At 39.8% G+C, this 21,066-nt stretch overlaps 1 protein-coding gene across 5 annotated transcripts in view; it reads left to right on the forward strand.

The window, feature by feature from the left end:
- Positions 1 to 6: 6 nt before the first annotated feature.
- The window catches only part of gria3b (glutamate receptor, ionotropic, AMPA 3b), a 112,511-nt gene continuing 91,451 nt past the window's right edge, over positions 7 to 21,066 (forward strand). For all 5 annotated transcript variants that reach the window (XM_007548476.2, XM_007548475.2, XM_016669634.1 and 2 more), the window contains exons 1-2: positions 7 to 264; positions 719 to 877. In XM_007548476.2, coding sequence (XP_007548538.1) covers positions 186 to 264; positions 719 to 877 — 238 coding nt within the window. In that variant the 5' untranslated portion in view covers positions 7 to 185. The remainder of the gene's footprint in view (positions 265 to 718; positions 878 to 21,066) is intronic.

Genomic DNA, 21,066 nt, shown 5'->3' on the forward strand with positions numbered 1-21,066 from the left:
AAAAAAAAAAAAAAAGGGAAAAAACGTTCTGCAGCTGGGCTGCACCTCAATGAATGAATTGGTGCACTGTGAGCCACCATCATCTACCCACTGGATTTCCATTTACTCCCGGCATCCACCCCGAACATATGAATCTGCTTAGACAGAGCCTTTTGAGGAGTTGAAAAGATCAGGTCGGAGAGAAAATGGCACAACGCGTGGTTCTCTTTTTGCTGTGGCTCTTTGACCAGTCCTTAGCCGGATTTCCGAATCAGATTAACATCGGTAAGTGTCCCGCTCGTTTCGGCGAGCTGCTGATTGTTGTTTGCGTAATATAATGCATGGTTGCAGTTTTCTACTGGGAACTGAATGCGGAGCTCTCCGCAATGACGCCGGACTAACTTGATTTTCCCCAGTGCTGCATTCTTAAAGCAGCTGGTTTTAAAACTACAATAAAGCTTCGGCTTCTTGCCGAAAACTACCAGAAATGGTTACAGATGATGACGGGCAACATTTTTATTTTGTATTTTATTTTTTTGTCGTCTCTCTATTCCGAAGAGTTCCAGACCCGGCGCACCGATCAGTAATGCATGAGTCAATCTGTAAATAACAAATAGTTTCTTTGTTCACGCCGAGTTCCTCGCGATTTCGAGCAAAGGACGAGGGTGAAAGCTGGTGATGAAACTGTGCACACCGCCGTTAAGAGTTGGTCTGATCTTGGTTTTGAATCTCTCCAAAGGGGGACTGTTCATGCGATCCACGGTGCAGGAGCACAGCGCGTTCAGGTTTGCTGTCCAACTCTACAACACCAATCAAAACACCACCGAGAAACCTTTCCACCTCAACTACAACGTCGACAATCTCGAGTCGTCCAACAGCTTCTCGGTCACCCATGCATGTAAGTGTGCCGCATCCTTGTCGGTTCACGTCCAGAGCGGCCGGTGCACTCCTGGTGTCCGCCAAGAACGAGCAAGAATTACCCAGGTGCTCTATGGAGATTGCAGCCGAGTTTCAGGCGTGCAGACAAGTTTCTGTCGCCTCTTCTTCTTCTTGGATTCAGAAGGTCTCAGTGGAAATAACAACCCCGTGCAAACACGTTATTTTCTCACCATGAAAATCTATTTTTAGACTGCGTTTGTTGTTATAAAACACAGCATATTCAAAGCATACGTCACATAATTTTGCACACTTATTCCATGTTGTAATATTACATCACTCAGTTACAGTGGCAGTACCTGCATGAACGAGCCCCTCCTTCAAGTTTCAACATGCAATACGCAACATTGGGTTCAGAGGAATGTAAAAAAAAAAAGTAACAATCTTTTATTCGTTTTTCCGCAAACATGTTTCACAAATCCCAACTGTGCAATCAGTAGAATCAGTGTAAATCCAGTTCAAGGTTTTTTTTTATTTACCAACATGTTTGTTTGTTTGGTTTTTTTTGTGCTTGTCTTAATTTGAGGTTACATTAATGCTTCCCCAAATATGGAAATGTTGTTTTTGTGTCTTTACAAACAGCACAATCTCAAAAAAAAAAATCTGGGTTTTAAAGAATCGCCGTTCGGTGTTGTCTAAGCAGTTTGACCAATATTTTTGCACAAATCTTGATCAGATTCATTCAAAAACAGTATAAAAGCTCTTTAGTTTACCACCAAATTGGAGTCTCAACTTTAACGGATTCATTTTTTTAAGCTCCCCTGCCGCCCCTGATTCATGACGCCCTGTATGATTAGTCATGTTGCCCCTTTAAAACAAGACAGTACCTCCCTCACACATGTCGTCCTCTTGCAAAAGTCATCTGATCTGCAAAAACAGCAACAACAAAAAACCCTCTTTAAAACTGTTTAATGTCAATAATTGTATCACATATTTAATTGGCAATAAGAAAACTTGAACTTACTTTTTGGGAAATTCTTTCTTGTTCTTTTTTTTTTTTTTCCTTGTTGCATGTTTATGATCATACCGTAAAAGCTGATGAGGGGGAAAAAAAACAAAAAAACACGTTTTTGTGTAGCTTTCAATATCTCTTTGAGTAAAGCAGATACATAAAACAAGAGATGAGCGCAACAGTTTCCTTGCTGTTAATCATAAACAAGGACCTCCATTTGGTGAAACAGCTAACTTTGTTGGCCCACAGCTTCATGCGACTGACTGCATGGCATGATCATAATGGCCCCTTGACTTCCTCTGTCTGCTGGAGCATCGCCTACTGCTCTGTCCTATGATCCCCCCCCCCCCCCCCTCCATCTTTGTTGGAGAGCGTCTTCCCCGGCATTGCAGAGTCAGCTCATTAGCACTCAGCCCTCATAGCACCTCACCGTGCTGTCATTGGGTGAAAGGGGAAAAAAAAAAATCCATAGCTCCCCAACCATCGCCAGCAAATGAGTCGGACTCAGACCTGCAGAGGAGGTGGGCCTGAAAACAGTGAGGCAGCCGAAGCAGAGCATCATATCGCAGGCAGCAGAGCAGCAAGTGGCTTAACGAAGGCATCCACGGGAAACAATAAGCAAAAGAGGGTGAATAAATAATAGATAATACCGTTCAATTTCACGCATGTTGAAGAGGGAAGGGGAGGATAGGAGAACGGGCTGATATCAGAATCTAATTAAAAACAGAGGCAAGCAGAGTTTTAGCAAAAGGAGTTTTCACCCCGAAGGAGCAGTGGCATTGTTTCTAGCTTCCCTTGCTAATAGTCCACCTCGGTGTTGAAGGGCTGCATTCAGCTGCAGGAAAATCATATACGTTTGAAACAAAATACCTGGGTATGAGCCTCAAGTTGTGTTTTATGTTTTGCTGCTGCTTTGCAGATTTGGAAAAAAAAAAAAAAAAAGAACACACTACCTCAGGTGGGTTTTTCCAGAACAAACACATGCGAACGAAACATCTGTGCAAATGTGCAAATTCTCAACGACACTCAGCAACCATTTGGTAATACATCAGTGGTAATACATCAACTCTTGTGTTCTGCGACTTTTAGACGTCTCTCCGCTTCAACACACCCAAGTCAAACAATCAGGTCATTAACACGATTCTGGACAACCTGGCTGCATACTGAGGAGATAATTCAGCCATTTGATTCAGGTGTGTTGGATCAGGGACACAGCTGAAAGCTGCTGGACGCCTTCCCCCGAAGCCTCGATTTGAGGATTCCCTGTAACTTAAACACTGGTTTGTAACACACATGCACTGGCATAGAAAAGCTTCTTCAGCAGGACAGTGTGACCAGCCCACAGCAGAAGCTGCTCATGTGTAGGTCAAGGAATGTAATAAACGTCTCGGGGTTCGTCTCCCACTGGCCACTTGGTCAACCCAACCCCTTTGTCCTTTCTCACTTTCATTTCGTGCCTTGACACTAACAATTATGTACTTAAGCCATTCATCTTAGTTTATGTTTGTTAGCATTTTGGTGAATTGTGTTGTAAAATTGTACTAAAAATGCGTAAAATCTGACATATAATTCAGTTTAATCAAATATTATTTTTTGGGATATGTTATGTTCGTTGGTTTATCTTCAAATACTTACTGGCTCCAGTTAACTCAGACGTTACATGAGAGATAAAGATCGCTGGAAGAAACCTGCCTATCGGTAGATGGTATTTATTGGAGTCCCACAAGTCACACTTCCTGACAGTAGAACATGAGCAAATTATAGGAAATTGCTTTAAGTCATTAGATGTTAAAGTCAGTATGAAATGTCCTCAATGTAGGTATGAATTTAAGCTTGGTTTGTACAAAAGTTCAGACAGCAGGCACCTCCTGTTTGCACCTAAAGAAGTCAGATATGAAAATCAAATCTACAGACGTCCTAAATGCTGAAGGGCCAAACGAAACGAGCTGCACCCCCATCACTGCCTCTCAGAATATCAGAACGCAGAGGAAATCTAATTCCAAATGGAGCCATCTTTCTTAGAAAAACCTTCACTGTCATCTTGATGCAGACATTCCTTTGTGCCGATTGTGGACTCTCTATATTCATCTATTGCTGCCACTAAAGCACAACGTGCCATAACCACAGCTTCATGCCGTAAAAAGCTGGATACTTATGAGACGTTTAATTGTCCCTCTGATCATGCAGTTCTTCGGAGGCAATGAAAGCCTTTCAAAATCGCTACCTTGTTACACGGTCTCAGAATCTGCTCGATCTGACTGTGAAAGAGCTCGCAAGAGATGTGCTTGAATTTACAGAACGGATTTCCGTACTTATTCCAAAATAGGCCAGACCTGCAGCCAACGTGCCTGGGCATCGCAAACGAGGAGCTAATGAGCTGAATTTTATTGTTAGTAGGGAGGGAACCTGCGACACTGTCCAAATCATTTGTTGTGCATTCGACAGCCAATGTGTGCAGCCATTTTTAATGAATTAGGACACACTCTGTGTTCCAATGAGGCTTGTGTTACAGATTGAAAGTGTCTTAGCAACCGCTAAGCAGGTGCTACATATACCTTTTTAAGCCCTCATTTGTTTTAATTTTTTTTTCTATATATGGTAAGGTAAGGTAATTTTATTTATATGGCACATTTTCAGCAACAAGGCAATTCAAAGTGCTTTGAAGTTATTGGTCTGATGTAATATTTTAATTTAAATTATATGCCATGTTCTTATTATAACTCACTTTATCAACTCGCTTCATAAAGTCAGTTACTGAAGCATTTGCGTTTTTCAAAAATGTTCAGATTTATTTAATATTTCTGTATCTAATTTTTATTAAAACACAGCATGTTCTTAAACTGTGCCAAGGCGTACGGTGATCAGGCATAACATTATGACTAGCATGAGCTTCCTGACTGGGTCTGCGGTTATACCCGGCTAGCTGCACTGTGCTGCTCATTCTGATGCATTACCACAACTTTTGAGGTGCAGCACCTTGAACTGGATCAAGTGGACAAGCCTTTGTTCCTCTTGTGCATCAATTAGCCTATCCATGTTCACTGCAACACACCCAAGTTGCAGTGTATCACTTTTGACCCAATCATCCAGTCATCAAAATTCAGCCTTTGTCAAACTTGCCTAAAACCTTACCTTGGGTTCATTTGTCCTGCTTCTAAATGTTGGAAACACAATGTTTCCAAAGTGTTCAGCAGTATTTGTTGAAATTAATAAGACGGAAAATTATAACTCGGTGCAGAAATACACCACTCAGCCAGAAATAACCAATCCGAGCCAGGAGGAGGGTCTTAGCGCTGTCAACCACTCTCATACACACAAACCCTCCTCTTGCTCTCTGCTACGCTACAGCTAGTTCACCACTACCATGAATATTGAGGCCGGGGACACAATATTCCCTAGAATATTGTTATACGACTGCGGAGAAACTGATTTTCTGGAACGTTGAGTTGCTTCTCCGTCATTAGCACTCTGAGCAGCACTGATTGGCTGCGCTGAGACCTTCCTCCCAGCTCTGATTGGGTGTTTTTTTTTGGTCGGGAGCGGTGCTTTTCTTCAGACAGCAACAGCGGCTCAGGGAGAAGGTGGAGGAGCTCAGTCTTTTCACAAACTATATCTGTCTAATACTATACTGTCTCAACATGGTGACAGTTTTAACAAATATTGGAAAATGTATATCCCACTCAGTAACAGGTGTCATGATGGAAACGTAATCAGTGTTGTTCATACGTTTTGATGTAATTTGTGCCCTCTGTGGTGTTTGTCAAGAAGGTGCCTTGATATTCTTGTTAGCTGAGGCCACAAACTGAAGACAGCTCACGTTGAGCTCACAGTAGTCCACAAGCATCGTACATTTTCTCTTCCAATATGGGGAGCAAAAAAAAAAAAAATAGATAAAGGTTATTAAATATCACTTATCTGCTGACTTACAGACCTTTGGGTCTGTGCGTTTTAGTGAGTGAGGACCGCCTGTGCTCGGAGTTTTACATTCGTCAGGTGTTTTTTGCTTTGTTTTGTTTGTTCTGCAAGCTGTCACGTTAATTTACCGGACATCCAAAGTTCCTTTGGAATGATTTGGCTCCTGTGAATGACTCAGCACACAGCAGTAGCAAATGCCTGCTGTGTGTGCTTTATAAATGTTTTGAAAAGGGTACCTTTTATTTTAAAAAATTATTTTTTGCATCCTTTAAGTTGTTAATTCTAAGAACCGCAGGACGTCACAACGGTCAAACTCGCTCAAAATCAAATAAATTGCATTTGGCTTTTAAAAATGAAACTTGACAATCCTTGCCTTTAATAAAAGCTCGGTTTTCTGTCGTTTCGATTTCTTTTAGGCAACTTTAAAGCCATGTGCTATTAATGAAATTAGTGACTTTTAGAACAACAATGCGTGGCTTCAAAAAAATCCCCGAGGCTTTGCTTTGTACCGCAGCGGCATGGTGTGTCCTTTGGTGACAAGACTGTTGTTGCTTTGAAGTAACATACGAAATTGTGAAATGTGTAATTACCAGCTCGGGCTCTATAATAGCTGCTGAAGCTAAAAGTCAGGTGTGCTCACAGAGAACTCAAAAGTGCTTCAAAGGAAAGGCTCCGCGTTTGAGGAAAAGCAGAGCAGACAGCATTAATGTTGCTGATAGTCATGGCTTCACCAACTTAATGACACCGCCATCCTTTCTTACCTGTTTACCCTTCTTCTTTGCTTCCTTTACCTGAGGCAAAAAAAAACAAAAAACATCAATCCTCTGCACATCTCTTGCTGTGCTATTTATGAGATTACTTACCTTGATTCTTGTTAAAAGACAATTTTGCACTCCTTGGCTTTTGAATCTTATCTCACCGCTCCCCATTCCTCATTCTGTCATTAAGCTAATGGTCTGTGTCCCCTTTGCCAGCCTTTTTACATCTGCCTACCCTCTTTTATTGAATCCTTGAGGTCCTTAAACTCTGGCAAGATCACGTGCTTCCTTGGCTGCTCTGTCCGTCCGCCTTTTCTTGCTGATCTTCACTGCAGCGAAGGCTGTCCCATTCCGACAGTTTGGGTTTTTGTTGAACTGAAGGAACCAGAGTGAATGTAACAGATAATGCATCTGTTGTAGCTAGTTGGCTTTGATCCATCAGAGACACCAGGAAGTTATCGCTCTGGCTTTCAAACAAATATATGAAAAAATATATAATATGTGTTTATCAATGAGTTATAGTGGTGTACATAAATTTAGCTGGGCTTTGCCAGGTCAGCTGTTTTTGCTCATTTTATGTGAGCCAACTGGCTGTTAGCTTGATATTTGTTTCCAAGGTAATAAATGTGCTAAAATGTCCCTTGATAAAGACAAATATGAAAGGAAGACAATAATAATAGTAAAAAAAACGATAGGAGAAAACTGAAATGTGAGACTGAGGCATTGGTACTGTTTGTTGAGTTTGTTCAATTGTTAATAGCCTAATATTGCGAGACAGGCTGTACTTGTATAGAACCCCAAAGAGCTTCACACCACATCCAGTCGTTCACCCATTAGAAACAGAGAGAATATTATATATTTAATTAGTCCTAAACGTAATTGCTACGTAATTATGTTAGAGCCTAACGTAATTGTGAAACTTGACTTCGTAGTCCTCTGCATATGAGCTACTTGAATATAATTTCAAACATTCAAAAGCAATGGAGATTAAAAAACAACAAAAGCTTTAGATTAGTTTTGGAAAATTTCTTTTGCCGTTTTTTTTTTTTCTCCACAGAAAACTAACAGAAACAACAACAAAAAAAATAATGTGACACAATACGCAACGTCTTTATCAGTTATAGTTCCCTTCTCTCTATTTGACAGATTCACTCAGACCGTGAGTTGATAGAGGGAAAAAAATTAGTAGAAGAAAATGTTTCCATGTGCTTTATAAACAGGCCATTATCATTTCTTTGTGTTAGATCAGTTATGATTACTTCTATTTATCAAACACCAGGAGAAAAAGGAGAGAGCCCAGTGAACGCTAACGTCATAAAATGCTGTACTGCATTACAAATGTTGAAACCCATTTAAAAACAGATTTTTAGCTAATTAATAATTCCTAACGTTGGTGATGTTTCAATGCTGAAAAAGAATTATATTTTTTTTAATGTTGAACACGCTGCAGCAGCTCCACATTTCAACTTGTGTCTCCCAAATGACCTGCTCTTTAACCGCCAGCTGTTGAGACTGGTCAGCTGGTTAGTCAGATGTGGTGGCGTGTTAGTCATGTTTAGTTTGAGGCAAGTAAAACTAAGACAACATGGCATTTATGTTTTTGCACCGTGACGCGGGCTAGTCGTGAGGAGGAATTCTGGACGAATTGAAGTTTCAAGTTGGTCAAAGCAGATTTTTGAATGCAGATTTACTTACAGCTGAGAACTGATTTCTGCTTAGATTCGGAGGCCCTGCAGTCATGATTTGTTTCAACATATTTGTGCCCATTTAGAAAGGTGCTTCTCCTCATACTGCCCAGAAACACCAACGGATTCTTGAATGGGATGTGGCAGCTCACACTTGGACAGAGCGCGGGTGGCAAACGGCACATGTTGCGGAGCCCAGACAAAAAGGGTGCTTACCAAATCTTTGCGTGCATTGTTGAGTGTAGCTTTTGGAGATGCTGTTGTTTTGGTCCTGTGGGAAGAGATTGTAAACGAAGTGACAAGGAGGCATGTTTTCTGCAGCGCATGACCTGCAAGCACTGACAGGGACAGGCTGTCGTCTGAAGAGGCTCCTCAGGTGATTGTAAGAATGCCACAGCGTTGGCTCTTGGAGGCTTGCACAGCTCAGCTTGAAAGGTGTGATGAGGGCAAACGTGGGGGAAAGAAAAGAGGTAAACCGAGCAGTGTGAGGGCTGAGAAAGGAACTGGGGTACGTGAAAGAAAGAAGGAGAATATATATATATATATTTTTTTTTTCTTTCTTTCTTTCAAGCTGCTCAGAGTGTGTGTGTTTGCGTGAGTGAGTGCACGACTGTGTTTAAGAGAGAGATTTCTCCAGGCAATGGGGGGGTTGTACAGGGACATGCCATCACAGTGCAGCTGTGTTGGAGGCACAGATGGAGGTTTGTGTGTGGCTATGATGCAGACGTATGAGAGACCCCACGAGGCAAAACTTTCTATCGCGCTTACATGCCTACACGTACTCTCCCACAAACACAACCACTCGCTTGCAGAAAGACAACCAAGCCCTCTCGCGAGCGCCACTATGGTTTCCATTTCTCAGACATACACCGTTAAGCTCTCTCGCAAATCCTGTCAAATTCTTTTAAATATATCAATATGCTCTCAAGTGTCCTTCACGCTTCACGCGCTCACATTTCTTTTTCCCCCCTGAGGGAAAGTCTCTTGAAAACCAAAAATATTACAGTCACATCAGTTGATTAAAGTGTGAAATAGAATAAAATTAATTTTGGTTCATTTTTAAATATTAATTTTACAAATTTTTCTGATTCATGTGCAAATAGTAACTTTTAATCTACATTAAAAATATTTACACTTCTTTTAGTATTATTTTTTCATTAAAGAGCTTAACATGAGGAGAGATTTTACAATAAAGCGGCTCTGAAACGACGAGACGTTTTAACAAAAAAACAAAAAAAAACACTAGGTATACGGAGGACCAAAACTGACAGAATTAAAAATAAAAGAGGAAATAACATAAATGACCCAATAAATAAATCAATACAGTTAAAATGTGCCACTTAATTTCCAAAAGAAGAATTTTTATAATTTATTTTACCTCCATATTTATCTTTCCAGATTAAATCTAACATATTGCACACTGCAATGAACAGCACAGTGATGGAGCGACAGCAGGCCAGGCGATCTCAGGGGCTTCCGGAGGTGGCTTGATGTGGGTCTCAGTCAAATGAGTGGTACAGTAGCGAGCTGGGACGAGGTTACAAGCTCTGGGAGCTGCACAGTCTGAGAGAGGAGCACAATGTCAGCACATCACTGACAACAGTGCTCAGATAGCAAAAGAGCCAATAAGTGGAGGATGCTTTTTTTCTTTTTCTTTTTTTTTTCCTGATACAAATTCAGATTGTGAAAACCTCTGCTGAATTTGCAAAACCAATAAATTCAGTTTGCGAAAGTTGTATTTGTAATTGTTTGCTTATTCGCCACTGTGTCCATTGTCTGTCTTGACAGATTGGCCCCACCTGTTTAATGCTCTGTTGAAATTTTAATGAGAAATGTACAACCTATACGTACATAGCCTATAATATTAGCTATAACATCAAATCTAACTACATGTCAGGTAGCAGATACCAGACCCAGAACTAGAGGCAGGACCACCAAACAGGTCAAAAGTTTGTACATTTATTTCTGCACTTTCATTGAGGTTTTTCTTGTTCTATCACTCAACTTTTCAGCACCACCTTCATGTTTTGTAGCTTACGTTCCCTGCTACATCTGCATAGTTAATGTGGACTTATCTAATGTTCCTTATAGCGTCAGGTTATGTTCCGTAGAGAACAGACATAATGACAAAGCCGGTCCAAAACAAAGCCCTAAGTAGCTCCTTAGAGCCCCGAGACCTTCAGAGGCCCCCCACCATCAATGATTGAATTGATCGTAGAGCTAGAATTTTAACATTTGTTTATTGAGAATGGAATGCTATTATGTTTAGAAGTTTTATCAAAGATTAATTAAAATATTTTAAATAGTTATGCATGTACATTTAAGATTTAATTGGCAAGTTTACTTTGTGAAAGTGCAAAGAATAATCACAATGTATTTTGACTATTATGTTACCGTAGCTACAGTCTGGTGCTATCGGTTTCTTTGGGTTTGAGCTCACTTTGTTCACAATTACATCTCAGTAAATAATGACCAATTATCACTGTCTGCTTTGAAGCTTGGCCAATTGAAGCTAGCATTGATGATGTTTCTTTAAGATGGTTCCCTAAATCACATTCTGCTCAAGCCCCCCCCTACAACATTGGCCCTTCATGATGAGCCAGAGCCATTGCACTGTGCATCTCTGAGCTGGACAAACAGGTAGATTTTATTTACGTGGCACTAGTTGGGACAAATTAGGGTTTTTTTTTTTGCAGGCCGGGCTTCATTGAACAATTTCTTTTTCTGATGTCAGCCGACCGGCCCCGAAGCACTCGTTCATGTGTTTTACAGGTCCGCTCCGCTGCCGCACACTTAGCTAATCTACGACGAGCTTGAATGGAGCGGAGGAGAGGTCGAGAAGGCATTTGATTTGGCATAGTTTGAGAAAAAGCGGCGCCGCAAAAACAACAGCACGGTGCGTGACTACGGCGTGAGCTCGACGGCTAAACCGCAGGCTCACCAACCCATCGGCTCACCAACCCATCGGCTCACCGGAGAAATTCCCGGTAGTCCCGTACGCCAGACCACCCCTGATCACTGGGGAACACGGACAAACAGGATGAACAACCAGGCACATAAGCAGCTTTGCAACTATATTTATAGCAAAGCCTCACGTCTCACAGAGTTTTAGGTAAATAGGAAATTAATATCCAATTCAAAATTAGCCATAAGTTTTTCAAACATCCTTACATGTTTATATGGTTACATGAGAGAAAGTTCTTTTTCTTTTTCCTTGAGCTCCACAGATAAAAGGCTAGAGACACCCCAAGGACCAAGCCTCCAAAGAAAACAATATTTCTGACCTAATTTACTGGCCATGAGATGCCCTCTGCTGCATTTCTTCTAAATATATATATATATATATATATATATATATATATATATATATATATATATATATATATATATATATATATATATATATATATATATATATATATATATATTATAATTTTTTATTTTAGGCACATAACAGAGGCAGTAATGAGATTCAAAATACAAAAACACGACACACTGCTAGGCATATCCAACACAATTAATTTTTAATCAGAATATCAAAGATCCTCTTGAACCCAACCTAAGGAGAAGTGCTGCTGTCGGAGAGTTATTTGTCTTGGACCCTGCGATACCGGCAGATGTTGTTTGGTACGACGTTTATTCCTCTCTTGCTGTTGCACTTGGCTCAAGTTCTCTGCGCATCTCTTACAAACGCAGGGCATTTCGCCATTTTCAGCAGCTATCAAGTTTGACTGGAAAACAGTACGGTGGGAAATGGTTGATTTTAAAGATCAGTTAACATCATCATATCTTTAAATTAAAAAAAAAAAAATTTGCAGGCATGCCAGCTGAGCAGGAGTCCCCATTGATCCCCTTTCTGCTCGGTTTCCTGAATGAAATGTCACAGAATTTCAAGTGAGATTAAACGGGATTAAGAAGTAATAATTAACTTGAAATGTCCTGGCAGACCGACATTAATCAAAGTTGTTTACTTTTGCTCCACAGTTACACGGCAAAACTATCAAGAGCACTGGCAAGGACGTTTTGGAAAAACTAAAAATAAATTCCTCTTTTGTTGTAACAGCGTAAAGTCACACTTGAAAAAATGTTGAACAATTAAAATGTCAATTTTTAGTATAATTATTCAGCCAAGTGGGGAAAAAATATTACATTTTAATAAGTACATGTAATTGCTTTGAACAAAAACCCTTGTGGTGAAATTATTAGCACCTCTACCGCTAATACTTTGTGCAAGTATTTAGTTTTCTTCTAAAATAATTCTTAAGTTTGCAACATACAGATGAAGGGATCTTTGACTATTCTCCAGAAAATATTTCTCACTTTTCAGTCTCATCGGTCCTCTTTTACAGACCTCAAGCTCCCCAGAGGTCTTCTTTAGGATTTGTAGCTGTGGCTACAATCCAATAACTTGCCACCCTCGGCTTGTTTGTGTGTGCGTGAATGGGTGAATGACTGATTGGGTGAATGTAAAGTGAAGTGCTTTGGGGTCCTCCAGAATAGATAAAACGCTACATATCATGTACATCCCATCTACCTTTTATGTCTTAGTATCAGGATGACCATGGGAGAAGGTTAATCTAGAGTCTGATCAATCATTTCTGGATAAGTATATTGTTCAGAGGTCATTAACAACATCCTGGCCCGCAGCATCACAACAAACCCAGCGGTGTTCCCTTCAGCTCATTATTTGTCTCATCTCATGACTTTGTGGTAGAAATCACCACTAATGATTTTGTTTAAGCTAGTAGCAATTATTTCTTAATGTGTGATGTTTTCCCACCTATTGGTCTCAAATAGGTGGGAAATAAGAAATTTTAAGTCAGGCCGTTTGCACATCTACATCAGAGGTGCCAATGGGTTTGGCAAACACTGTACTATATAAATTGGGGCCTTTTAAGATAATTAAAAAAAATATACTGTGCTAATTTAAAAAAAAGAAAAAAAGAAAGAGCTCTAGATGAGCAGTGTCCAAAGCTATTTGTGCCTCACTTGAATACCTGAGGTTACCATAAAAAACAGAAATTAGCAAACTTAGGTGCGATATCCTGAAAAATTATGGATATTTGAGCTTTGCTGCAACGGCGTTACACCAAGTCTACGTCAAGTTCCCTTTTTTGCCAGCAGACATGATGTAACATGACAGCCCATATTTGCTCTGCCCATCTGCACACCGCTGTTCAAATAACGAGGTGGGTTCTGAACTATAAGTCAACAATGACAGGATAAGTCCATGTTCCCTTATTGAAGATGATATCAACACGGCCCTGTGATGAAGAAAAGCAGCAGGCAGAGTATATGAAAAAGCAACAACACACACTGGTGGGGGGGCCACGCGGCTGGAGAGACACAAAATCCTTGCAGCGCATTAAACAGGTTTTGCCGCTGTTCTCTGTGCAAAGAAAAAGCTGCTTCTGATAAGGAACAAACACCACTTGTTGTGCATTTAAAGTGAAGCAAACAGAGGGCCAAGCAGCTTTTTTTTTTTTTTTTTTTTAAACTATTCGTCTCACGCCAGCTGTCCGAATATGTGTGATGGCTGCTTTCCATTTTGTTTTCTCACTGAGCAAAACCTCTCAAGCACAGTGGGTTGTGTTCTTGCGACCGAGAACATTTCTTATTTCAATATGTCATTTAGCCTCCCGCCCCAGGTTTGAAATGGCACTAAAGTACAAAGAGAGTGAAAGACAAGCATTTTTTAAAACCCTGACTCTTTCCAGTCAGTGTTCTTGCCCATTGTTTTTTTTTTTACCCATTACTGTAATACTTACTATTATTTCTGTATGTGCCCCACTTCACCCTGTATATGTAGATATATATATATATATACTTACTGGTCATATTACTAAATACACCTTTGCTAGTATTTAGTTTGTCCTCTTTTCCTTTTAGAACCGCCTTAGTTTTTAGTGGCCAGAAAGGTGTCGGATACGTTCAGAGATCCATGTTGACTTAATGTAAAGTTACCCCAGATTTTTTTTTGACTGCACATTTGTGATATTTTTTGGCTCAGAAAGTTCTGGTGGAATTTTCTGTTCCACCAGATCCCAAAGGTGCTCTGTTGGATTAGGGTCTGGCTGCTGTGGTGATTGCTGGAATCCAATGTCGCGTTCAACAGACCAGTTTAAGAGGATTTGAGGGTTGTGACAAAGTGTATTATCCTGCTGTATGTAGCCACAAATAGATAAGTACACTATTGCAAATTGACGCACATGTCCAGGAACAATGCTCACGCAAACCCTCGCATCTGAACTTTGCAGTTTGAACCAAAGCTCATCAGAACAGACGATGTTTTTCAGTCTGTCACGGTTTTCCACTGCATGTATGACTGCCTGAATGAAGGCTACTGTGCTTTGCGCATGTTTACGAAGAAAGGTAAATTCAGCGGTATGATATTCTGAACAATAAGCCATTTGAAAACAACAAGATGTCTTGAGTCTTCTATTGTTTTTCTATTAAAATAACTTTTAAATGTTAGAGATATTTGCCCTGTGATGGACTGGTGACCAGTCCAGGGTGAACCCCGGCTCTCACCCAATGACCACTGGACTTAGTCACCAGGCCCCCTGCATCCCTGCAAGGATAAGCGGGTATAGGCGATGGATGAATGTTATATATATTATTCTCAGTGTGGTAATGTATTTTTGCAGCCAAAGGGATACTTGTTTTTTTTTGTTTGTTTCTTTAGGTCGAAGCAAATAGATTATAATATACAAGGCCGTTTAAATTTTTTGTTTAAAAACTGTGATACTTTGAAACTATGGTATTTTTTTTTTTTTTACTCAAGATTGTCCAAGAAATCTCAGATCAGGTAGTTACTAACATGTCCTCTTTCTCCAGTCACACTAGCCCCATGCTAAACTCCACTATAATACCCGTAATCACTGAATCAGTAATCCTTTACTTGAGTCAGAACAACACATGCACATTGTGCTTCATTAGAGGTTACTGCATTGCTCTGACTTCACTGAGCCCTAAAGAAAAGAAAAAAAGAGGAATTTTTATATTGTCTTCCTCAGTGGGAGGCTGCAGACCACATCGTCCTAACCAAGGTCGGGCAGCTTTTTTTTTTTTTCTTTTCCCCCCCTATTTCTTCCAAACATCCTCAAAAAAACAACAACAAAAAAACACATTTTAATCTTTTTGGCCTATACATCATCAGCCTATCGATTTTCTTTGCCTTTTTGTGCTGTGTGCTTTCTGTGCTAAAGGCAGCCAAAACTGAAGCGGGTGTGTTGTGATGAATACAAAGCAACCAACTGGGAGTGTCACGATGTAGTTCTTCAACTTGTAAATATTGGATCACAGTGCGACGGGGGCTTCCAGCTTGCAGCTCTCCATCTGCCGGCTGAGCAGATTGATCTGCACTATTCTGGCCTGTTTCGAGAGAGCCAGTCGCTGGCTAAGCCCCTGCCAAAGCAGCATGTCTGTGCAGAAACAAGGGCTCCATCATAAGTGATTGCTTGTGACAGTTCACAGTCGCCGGGCCACTGAAGCATCATAACCTTGTGAAGCTAGCGATTGGGCGCTCTACCACAGAGGGAAAGAAGGAAAAAAAAAAAAGAGGAAAAATATTAGCATATTTCTTGCAGTGGTATAAAGATGCAAATAAGATAGTTGTGCCAGGAATAGCCTCCACGGTTAACGTTGAACTTTATTTCTATAATAAAAGGCGTAATCCAAAGCAATGGGGGTAGAATTCATGCGATTACTGCAGCTGTGGCTGCAGCAGGATAAAAAATAATAATACAAAAAAAAAAGGCTTCGGCGATGTCACAAAGAGGTTTGTTGTTGCCGTGGCTTAAACTGCTAATGATGGAGAAACTGAGATATTCTACGGCGAGGAGGAGGAACAGAACCTGAGCCTTCGAAATCACTGTAGTTGGGTTTATCAACTGCAGCAAGCTCAGTGAGATTGCTCACTGATTCACGGAGGATGCATGGATTTAATCAATTCTGCATGAATGCTGTAAAGACTAGGACAATATCCAAACAGCCATGAGTAATATGCTTAGAATCTGTTGTAGAGGACTGTAAAGCTCCATTTCTGTTTCGACTCGTCTTGCTGCTTGGCCACCGAAGAATCGTCATTTGTTTTGAGATGATGTACATGTGGGCAGCCTTGCTTTAGATTTTTTTTTTTTTTTACTGCTGCTCTCCTGTCCTTAGTGCTCACTGGCCCCCCCATTGGAAAAAAAAAAAAAATTAAGTGAACATGATGTGCTTTTTCAACCATTACCATCCTCTGTTTCTCCATCTGAAAGTTAATTCAAAGAGACTGCGGTGGTGTGGCTCTTGTATTTTCACACATGGCTACATAAAACCCGTGGGTGGATGCGCTTAGGCCGTTGTCCGTGTTTGCGTGTCCATGCATGATTGTTGTGATAAAATATTGAAGTTGTCCATCATGCTATAATCAACCGCCCCTTCCCCTTGTTTTATTTGTCATGCCTTTCTTTGTCCTGCAGCAGCTTTATTCCCTTTGACGAGTTCAGATCAGAAAGAAGAACCTCATCTGGACTCGTGACAAACTTAATACGCATCAGCAAGTGAGGGAGTGGATTCATTCCAAAGGCCTTTGTGGAAATTGTTTCTTGTACGTCAATGGCTTTTGCCATCCTAACAGGGCTAGAACATAATGAAAAGCAACACAAGTTCAGTAGCTTTGTGATGGTTATAAAGGAAGAGAGAGAAGCATGGCGGCGAGATAAAGAGATTAACCTGAGATACTTTTGTTCATTGAGTAAATATGCTCAAAATTATAGGCTGCGTTTTTCAAAATGTTCCAGTGAGTATTATAGAAAATGTATAATTTGGTCTGCAACCTTTTAGTGTCTTCCACCAAATGGTATTTCTGCTTTGCATCCCCTTGATGTTTCAATGTATTTATTATGTTATATAAAAAGAGTTTTTGCTGTCAAGCAGGTATTGAAGAAAGTAGAGATTGTTCATTTAAACCTAGCATAGAGTTGATTATTCAAAAATACACTGCTCAAAAAAATAAAGGGAACACTCAAATAACACATCCTAGATCTGAATGAATGAAATATTCTCATTGAATACTTTGTTCTGTACAAAGTTGAATGTGCTGACAACAAAATCAAACAAAAATGACCTCCAGCAGGTCATAGTTGAGTTATATTGTGTTGTTTAAGTGTTCCCTTTATTTTTTTGAGCAGTATATATATGAAGTAAATACTGATGATGCTGCTGCTAAACATAATATTAAATATTGCACAAGTTTCTCTACAATCCACTCAGGTCCATCTTTGTAGTTTTTTGTAATACAGCTTACTACTATACAGTCACAAATAGATGTTGCTGAACTCTCAGGCAACTTGACTGAATAAGGACTGGACGCAGCTTGAGGTGATTTTCAGATCTGTCATGCTCATGCCACAGAGGCTTTTTTTTTTTTTTTTTTTTTTTTATAACCATGCCTTAAAAATCTGTGGCAACATGGCTTAGCTGCTGATGAAACTCACTACTGAAACAAAAGTCAGATATCCAGTAGTGTTTCTGGGGGGTATCTGACAGCCTGATGAACTCTTGTTCAACGTCGTCACTCAAGAACTCTTCAGAGTCTTGTACATTTCTCAAACATCTACTCTACTCTGCCATTACTATATATATTTTTATGATTTTTCCAATTACTTTAAATTTCCCTGCTGGCGGTCATATTTGCTCTGTCTGTTCCCATCTCTGAGCTGTACTGGGATTGATTTTGTGTGTTTTGTATAGAAATAAGCCTAAATTTAAAATCGTTCTCTTCGGGCCAAAGTTTATGAAAAGTTGAGGAACATTTCAGGGCTTCCAGTTTCTAGGGCTTTGTGTCTAAGTAATGCTTTTTTGGCCTTGGGACTCCCTGTAGCTGAATTAAATATTTACAAGTTATGAACACTTTTGTTCCATGAGAGGACTTAAGTGGTTGTTTCGCAGCCAGCGTGTTGTTTTACATCCAAAATCCATAATGAGCTCTGCAAGCAAGTCATTTTCTACCTTCCTAAAGGTTGTATATTGCAAATGCCCCTGAAAAAAGCTGTTGTGGTGTCACTTTAGGTCATCAGTTATATTGGTATCCTGACACATCTCAGCAGTCTTTGAGTGCACAGCTGCATTTCTAAAAATAAACCCAGTAGTTCAGCAAACCAAGTCAGCCCATGTACATGTTGACAAAAAGCCTTGGGTTTGACAAGCCCATTTATAAGACAAAAACAAGGCGACTGCAAAAATGACAAAACACATTATTTATTTTGAGTAAAAGCTCCATCATGGAAGCTGATTCACACTTTCAAATTTGGTCCCGTGTGCATCTTGTCATTAGTCGACTGTGGCTGGAAATAAAAAGCTAATCTCAACAAAATATCTGTAGCAGCTATGTTGCACAGCACCTTAGTCCCTTGCAGATTTCTTTCCATCAGTACCATGATAGAAAATAATTCATTTATAATAAACACCCACAAAGTTAATTGATTTCCTGAATATTAAGAACATATGTCCGGGCTGTGGCTTGTACATTTTTAGTTTGTGACTGAATTTGTAATAGGGCAATGTGATCAATGTTAAATATCCCAGCCTAAGTGACACATCAAGAACATACCTGTAGTTTGATACAGTTTCTTTCTGTTCCAAACGTGTTGAAAATAGGAAAGGTTTTTCTCGTAAGCCAGACTACAACTCGATTTTAGGACACCTGCTTTTTTCATGACATTCACCTATCATTGAGCACAGAACAGCAAATGAAGATATAATACTTTAAATAAATAATGGTCCACCGTTACATTTCTCTTCATGAGATGCCATGCATGCAAACATGCATGTTTCAAAAACCAAAAGTTGCAATTTAAACCCGCCTGAAACGTCACTTCACAAACATTTTTAATCTGACTTCTGAACATAACTTAATCCATGTTTTACTCAGCTCTGTATTCCAAACGCTTGAATAGGCTGAGATGATGGTGGCATCAAAACTCTTAGTGGCACACTGACTGGTTAAAAAGTATTTAATTTTGAACCTTGGTGGCACACATGACTTGTGCAACTTTATACACTGCAAATTAACATCCAATTTCCACTTTATTTGACAAGGGTTAGGGCTTGGTCATGTTTAAATCCCACAAACGTTACACAGACAAACCTGGCAAGATATCGTTAGGGTAACACTTATTCTATGCCAGTGAAAATAACTAAACAGATTGATGGGACAATAAAAGTAACATATTTCACAACTAAAAAGGGATTTTCTCTTATTTTTCACCATAGACCCCTAATTGATGTAAATCACATCTTTGTTTCTAGAGCATCTCTTGTCTATGAGCTGCTGAGTTCAACTAACACCCCACTACTATTATTCCACATACCAATGTTGTAATTATAGCTTGAAAAAAAAAAGATTGCTTTGAGAAAACAATGTTTTAGTTTGAAGGTAGCGGATATAAAAAAAACCACCTCTAATCCTCTTAAGTTACATCTTAGGGATTCAAAGAGCCGGTAATTAGCAGTAAGGTTTATTTCACATTAGTAACCTGCAATTCATCATTTTATTCTCTAATCAAACAAAAACACAACAATATTTTATTCTGTTAGATGTCTGAGTTTGTATAGGTTTTAATATAAGTTTTACTTCGACTTATTTATTTTGAGAAAATCTTAACAAGCAAGAATGAAATCTGCTTTAAGAGCGTGCCATCGGAGGTGGTGGCATGTGAAGAGGTTACATTTCAGTCACTTTGTCACAGGGCCATGTAAGTCCTCTGTTTTCCATTTCAATCTCTCTCCTCCTTTCTAAAGCATTATCATTCAGGAACAGCGCACCGTCTCAGCGAGGGCACTAATAAGATGGAAAGTGATGTCGGACTCTACATACTTAACCACGCCTGCGCTGAGGCCGAGGCAGAAAAAAGGGAAATGTTGAAGTGATGCCTTCAAGGTTAAACATGCGATCCCATCTACCATCCTCTTTGACTTATTCTGCGATTTGTCACAAAGCGACAAATGGCGGGGTAGACAACGGTCCTCTAAGGTTTCTGTTTTAAAATGCAGCCTTGTCACCGGGATTTAGGCTGAAAATTGCTCAGTGACATGTAGCTTGCTTTTTTTTTATGTGAATGTCCTCAGTGGCAGGATTGATACATACTTCTTCCTGATTTGATGTAATTGTGCAGTAGACACATTGCTTTAGATGTGAATTTGAGCCATACTTCATAGCTGCAATGAAAAAAGTTGAACGTTATCCATTAACTGTTGAGCTGATTGTTCAGTAAATAGCAACGTGAAGTCCGAAGCCACCCTGTGACAAATATCAGGCAACGTCTGAATTTTATCGAATGTCGTGCAGCAGGACAGCTGCTGTGACAATTTATGTCATGAGCATCTCCAGACATATACCCTTTGCCATCCTTTGACAGTCTTATTCTAGTAGCTGTTGCTGAACTTTTCTGCTGAAGAAACAAACAACTTTCCTGACATCTGAGTGTTTATAAAATCGAGTTTGCAAAATGTGGCATGTGTGAGTCCTGTACGTCTTTTCAAATTCCACATTTTGTGATCGGCTTAGCTGCTCTCTGGGTGATGTAGGACAAGTAAAGTAAAAAAGAAGCTGCAGCAGCCGTCGCAGTCTCTCTCTTTCTCTGTAAATGTTGTAAACTGGATTAGAAAGAAAGCATCCAGATTCATTAGATCAAAATATAACGTCCACAGCCTGCCAATTATTTACTTAAACAATTTCTCAACATGTATCAAATTTAGACTGAAGTTTGTCTTGTTGCTGGAGAAAAGAAAAAATTGAGAAGCTTTGACTGAAGCAAAATATACAAATGGCACTAGTGTGTATTAGATCCTGTAA

This window comes from Poecilia formosa, unplaced genomic scaffold (genome assembly GCF_000485575.1).
Source record: "Poecilia formosa unplaced genomic scaffold, Poecilia_formosa-5.1.2 Scaffold26, whole genome shotgun sequence".
Classification (NCBI taxonomy): domain Eukaryota; kingdom Metazoa; phylum Chordata; class Actinopteri; order Cyprinodontiformes; family Poeciliidae; genus Poecilia; species Poecilia formosa.